Source organism: Papaver somniferum, chromosome 3 (genome assembly GCF_003573695.1).
Source record: "Papaver somniferum cultivar HN1 chromosome 3, ASM357369v1, whole genome shotgun sequence".
Classification (NCBI taxonomy): Eukaryota; Viridiplantae; Streptophyta; class Magnoliopsida; order Ranunculales; family Papaveraceae; genus Papaver; species Papaver somniferum.
The window spans coordinates 108,070,433-108,077,355 of NC_039360.1; the positions used below are offsets into that span (position 1 = coordinate 108,070,433).

The 6,923-nt window shown below is 34.5% G+C and overlaps 1 protein-coding gene across 1 annotated transcript; it reads left to right on the forward strand.

The window, feature by feature from the left end:
* The first annotated feature begins 295 nt into the window (after positions 1-295).
* LOC113359839 (transcription repressor OFP7-like) lies at positions 296-1,710 on the forward strand. Its single transcript, XM_026603412.1, has one exon. It carries the CDS (start codon positions 562-564, stop codon positions 1,708-1,710), a length of 1,149 nt encoding a protein of 382 aa, XP_026459197.1. The 5' UTR covers positions 296-561.
* Positions 1,711-6,923: the final 5,213 nt, after the last annotated feature.

Sequence of the window (6,923 nt, forward strand, 5' to 3'; positions counted from 1 at the left end):
ATCGCCTAAGTAATCGTGTGTTCGGAAGAAAATAAAAAACTAAGAGAAAAAGAAAACAAAATAGGCAGAGAGACAAAATTTGATGAGGAGAAAGAAGAAAACGTATTTAAATGTTGTTACGTACCGTGCAGGGTAGTTGTCAACTTGATCACTTAGTTTGCTACGTATCCTCCTCCTTTTGTGGTAGTACTAGTACTACTAGATACTAAATAATTCTTTTTAGAAAATTTGACTGTCATTTGCAGGCCTAAAGACCAATCTTCTCTTGTCAATGTATAGAAAAAGAACAAATTTTAGAAAGAATCTCTCTATCACTCTCACACTCACTCACTCACTGGTCTCTTCTAGCTCCGCTAGCTAGCTAGCTCCAGGCACCCTGCCGGCTTCATTCTGTACTGTCATCTCTCCGCTAAAATCCATACGAGCAAAACAAAATCCACGATATTCCCAGCAAAACGACTAAAGTAATTCCATCACGCACCTGTTTTTCCATCATTTATAAATTCCTAAACGCTCACTCCAACTCTTCTTCAGACCTGATCAGATTTCATAGTCGGAAGGATGAGAAAACATTTCAAGCTACGGCTATCAAAAGTCATACTGCCAATCTTTCAATCTTGCAAATCAAAAGACCCATCGAAATTACCTGAAAATCCACTTCCTTTATTACTCCATCTTCCTTTACTAAGGCGTCCTAACTCCAACACCATTGATCACGACAATGTCAATGATTTCCCAGGTTTTGCAACTTGTACTCCTTCACCACTACCATTGAAACCTCATCATCATCGGCAGCAACCATCTCTCAAACAACAAGTTTCGTCAGCTATATTATCTGTTGGATGTAATTGTAGATCAAAATCAAGCAATACAAATGAAGAAGAAGGAGACGAATTTAGATGGAAGATAGATACGAAATGGCATGTCATTGATAAAATCAATGACGATACTACTCCTCGTAGTAAAATATACAGTCAGCATTACGATTCTGAAGAGGACGAAGAAGAAGAAGAAGAAGAGGAATTATGTATTAACAATCAAGCTTCACCATTACTCACCAAAATAAAGAAGAAGAAGAAAAGAAGTAAGAAAAACAAAATTAGGAGTAGGGTAAGTACATCATCAGGTGATAGTGGTTGGTTTAGCAGTGAAGAAGAAGAAGAAGATCAAGAAAATGAAGCCCAGGTTTCATCTTCATCAGAATTTTTCGAAACCCATTTAAAAACAATTCGTGAATCACCCCTTAATGACGATAGTTCATCAATCAAAAGATCAAACGTGAAGAAAACAAAGAAGAAGAAGAGTACTGCTACTCATGCTGCTAAAAGAGATCAAAATGTGAAACGTTATAGTCATAATAAGAGAGGATTAATATTGTATTCGTCGTCTTCGTCAACAGAGACCGAATCATCACCAGCTAGATTATCAGCATTTCAGAGACTAATGAGGTCATCCTCAAATAGTACTTGTAAAGCAGAAGGGAAAGTAAAGGAAAGTTTCGCAGTAGTGAAGAAATCTGAAGATCCATATCAAGATTTTAGAAAATCAATGATGGAAATGATATTAGAGAAGCAAATGTTTGAAAGTAAAGATTTAGAACAGCTTTTACATTGTCTGCTTTCACTTAACTCTAAACACCACCATCCTATCATTATTCGAGCTTTTTCTGAAATTTGGGAGTTCTTGTTCTGCTCTTCATCCTCATTGTAATTACTAGTTAGTTAACATCTAAAGGAAATATTGTGTTAATTTCATTTTCAGCAAGTCCTTATCTTAACATTGTTTTTCTTATTGGTTCATGTTCATATTCTGTGATGGTGAGGGAGGTTATTACGTACTTAATACATACACGGAAGCATGTTTGGAGATACAGCATTCAGTACTTCCACTGCAGTTTACACTCGCTGAAGTGGATGCCTGCATCAACACAGAGTATCTTTGAGTGACAAACACGCATAGAATTGGAGCCAGCCACGGTTCAACCAGGTGGTATTAGGTGATAGTATACATCATTTGATTTGATACAGTTTGATTAGATTATGATGATCAGACGGTTGGGGTTTCATGTAAACTGTTTAGTCAAAACTGCAAGGAAGAGAGACTCTCTTTGTTGGGAAGTAGGTCATATTGCAGTATTGCTTTTAAAAGATGGGGTCATTCGATGTCAATCAGGTGATGAGTCAAAAAAATAATAATAACTGTCTGTGAGTATGGATGTGTCACAAACTCACAACTAAAATGCCTAGCTAAAATTTGCATTCACATGGAATCCCGCCATATGATACGTAGCAGCCTTAGGTGTCATTGAAGTCGAAATCCAGGAAATAGCTTTTTAGTTGAGCAAGGGGCATTGGACACTGTCCTGTTGTGAGAGTTTAGGGCACGTGTCTAAGTCTGAACAGCTCATTTCTTTTTCTTATCCTAACTATAACTACTAGTTCACGCAATCTCACTGTATGTGGCAATGATCTTAGCCATTGATCCCTCGAATTGGGATTAGCAGGAGTCCTATTATTTTTGGATTAACCAAGGAAAAAATATGGTTTAGTCCAAAATCCCATCCAAATATAGTAGTTAGTCCTAACCCATTTAACTAGGTACAAATTATTCTTTTTTTAATGAAAATACACAAATAACCTTCCTGGTTTACAATTTAGTCCAAATATTTGCAGTTTAGTCCAAAGTTACTCATGATGATGTCATCAGTTTTAAATAATATAAATAAATAATTAAAATCAATTTATCTTTCGAACCGTTTGTCCAAAATTCACAAACTTTATATATTCGGAAAGCTCTTTCTGAAAGCTACAAAAAGAGTACCCATATGACTATATAATTCTCATTATTTAAAAAACTTAGTTTACATTGGTGGCCAAATATGTAAACATCTACAAAAATACAACCTGTTTACAACCCAAACTCATTACCAACATCAGCTCCAACGCTCAACCACTCTTAACCTACTGCTTCAAACAACTACAACACCTCAACCATTCAACTCAAATTTTTTATCCGTTTCTGTAGCTTTCCAATCTTAGCTGCACTTCTCTGCAGCAACACTACCCATCCAACAACAACATAAATTCCTGCTCCTCAGTACCACCAACATCACACATTTCAGATTTTATCTTTGCAATTCCATCGGCATTTCATATTTATTCACTAGATCACCACTTCAGAGTTCTACCATCTCAATAACACCAGTTATTCAACTTGAAAAAAGAAGTGATAACCTTTCACCACCAACCACATAAGAAACAAAGGCAAAAAAAAAAAAAAAAAAGAGATGAAAACGAAAATTTAGGCAGCTATTAAATTAAAGAGACACAGTTCATTTGGGCCTAACTGCACAAACCCAAAGTTTTCGTTCTTGACAAAGCAGTCACGTGTTGCAAACCAAATTGAAACATATTAGAATTCAATACAACTTCCACAGAAAAACATAACTTTCAAAACATGCATAAAGCCGATCATTCACTATCACATACAAACCTATTTTTTCATGAAAATTAAATAGGTGCACCAATATGTACAGCGCTGTAAAACACGAGAAACCTACCTTTTCATGGAATATACACAGGTGCACAAATGTGTTAACCACACACAAACCTACTTTTTCATGGAAAATATATACACAGTTGCACCAATATGTACACCACTACAAACATGCATAAAGACGATCATTCATAACCACATACAAATCTACATTTTCTTGGGAATTTCACTAATGCACTAACATATACACCCCTCCAAATTATGTATAAAACCTGATTTTCAGCTAACATATCATAATGCATAAAATCATATTATCAGCTGAGACCAACATTAAGGTGGGCATTAAAAAGAGAACTAAGTATAAATTAGCGACCAAATACCTATCACCATGTTGCAACATCTTGGGTTGCAAGCATAGAAGCATGAGGCGAGGACCCATCTTTATCATCTTTGACCTTCATTCCCCCTGCAATTAAGAGAAACAAAAGGGTTGAGAATTTGAGACACCTATATCTTACTAATGATCTAATGCCTAAACAATCATTTGATCCCCATTCACCTCAAAAAATTTAAGATATGAGATAAGAAAAAGACAAGCATAGAAAGAAGGCTCTAATATTCCTTAGTGAACATATATCTCATAATAACAACATAAACATAACTACATGCATAACACTCAAAACTACTAGATAAATCAAGTAAAATTGTGAAATAATTAGCTAAACCAAATTCATAAGAGAAATAAGAATCGTAGTTTCCCTTCCTACCAAATATGTCACATGCTGCAAACCAAATTGATACATATTAGAGCTCAATACATGTGTACAACTATGTTAACACTAAAATCAACGTGTGAAAATATGTGCACAATAACGATCAATAGATATATACAACTATGTACACATTAACTAGCAGGTGTACAACAGTGTGCGCATAAAATTCAACATATGTACAATTATGTACACATTATGAATCGACACGTGTACAACTATGTACACATTAACAATTCAATATAAAAATAGTTGAAAGTCAGATTTACGTGAGATTTCCACTCAAAACACATATTTGGACACACCAAACTTGTATATTATATAATTGCATATATAACAGTATCTTGTTAGAGCATGCATACAAGTATAAGTTTAGGAGTAAGAAACCACGTAGTACGTTTCATTGCACAGATAAAAATCATCCTTTCAAGTATAAGTTTGCACTAGTTTGTACACCTTAGTTGTACAAGAACTACATAGTTGTACACAAGTCATATATATTATCGATATTATACAGTGGTGTACAACTTATGTACGCACATATGAAAATCCTTGGTCATAAAATCATGAGAGAACATTTGGTGTACAACAATGTACACCTACAAAAATCCAACATTTATTCCAAAAAAACATGCATATATTATTGAGATAGCACAATGGTGTACAACTATGTACGTACTTATAAAAAATCCAACATCTGTACACCTTAGTGATTTTCCAAATTTTTGGTTTGTATACATAAAATATAGTTCCGTAAGTGTACAACTATTTACACCTAAATAATCAACATGTGGAAAACTATGTACACCTAAATAAGATAACATGTATATACAACTATGTATACATTAGTATTTTCACTAATTTCTTAGACTTCAAAATGAATAACATGTGTAGAACTATGTACACCTAAATAATCAGAGGACGCTTACGCACTACATGCCAAATGCGTTATTAAGTCGTTTGATGCTTAAAAATTAGTGAAAATAAGGGTGGTACCTCTGGATACGACGCTCATCAATGCTACTATATCCTCCCCTTCATTATGATCTATAACCTCATCAACGCCGCTATATCCTCCTCTTCCTTGTGATCTACCAAAGCTACTGCCTATATCATTTCTCCGAGACGGTAGAGGTGCAGGAATCGATGCACGAGGACGTTGTATATGCCAAATGCACCATGAAAAGAATCAATACAAACATAAGAAAAAAATTAAGGCAATCCAAATTAAACTATTTATAGTAATGAAGACAACTTAAAAAAACACCTCTAACTCAGCCATTTGGCAGACCCATTGACACCATTTCCATTCTTGCTAGCGTTAGTCTTCTACCATTTATCATAAGCTGCTACATATCAAACCCATTCCATGAAACTTTACTAGATCTGTTTGCACATTAACGATCAACAGGTGTACAATTATATGCACATTAACAATCAAAAGGTGTATAATTATGTACACATTAATGATAAATAGGTGTATAACAATGTACACATTAAAAAGTGACATGTGTACAACTACGTGCTTTACCCATGATAAACCTGATCGGGACTAGCCTACCTGGTATCTCAGATACTAGCATATCTTCATCTAAATAACAATAACACTAAACCTACGTCTAGTAACTGTAGCAACCAAAATTACGTTATCACTACTATCAAAATTGAAAATAGCTTTGTTTATCTAAATATCCAGGATAAATTCTCAATCAATAACTTGATGTTGATAGTCAGTAATCATTCCTAAAAATGTTGGGATATATATGTATCGGAATCCAATATACACGCTCTAATCATCAAGTTGAATCCAAATAGGACGAATTTTTTAGTCATAATTCAAACCAAATTAAATCAGCAATAGTGTTTCGTGAATTAGGTAAGGCTTTCGTCTACTAAAAAAATAAGACCATTTAAATAGGAAAGGCTGAAAGGCTGTATCCATTCAAAATTGATTCATAATACTCCAGATCATCAGTTTCTCCAAAAGAGTAGTTGGACTACTTCGTAAGAAAGTTCATGACCAAAATTTTGAAGTAATGAGTCACTATTCCCTCTTATATAGCTCTACAAGATGAGACCAGGCACAGAAAACCTGATACCATCATCTATAATGCACTAAAAACCGAAGTATAAATGGATGCATAAGATAGTGACAAATTAACTTAAACTTTGATGACAAACTAACCACGACTACCTGGTTGATCAAGGATGTGACAAAACTCTTTGTAGAGTATATATAATACGGGCCGGCCTACCTTAACAAAGAGTGAGCCATGAAATCATTTTTTTATTTCCATGTATGGTATTAGAAAATTGTACGAGAAGTGTTTAAAAACGGTGTTCTACAATGAAAAAAGAGTATATGAAAGGAAGTATGAAAATGGTTCACATCATGCTCTTAAATTTTATGTCAACCCACTTGAGTGGCAAACAAAGAAGTATAACTGGCTCGACTTGACAAATTAGCAGTTTCTAATGTCCAGAAATGAAAGGTTCGCATGTTGAATACCATCAAATCAGTCTATATAAGATCATTCAATACTAAACAGATTATATGGGGGATAATACTCTAACTCCTTTTTATGGCTATGTAAAGAATCATTAGCTACCCCTATAACTTAAGTTTTCTGGAAATGATAGGTGTACAATTATGTGCAC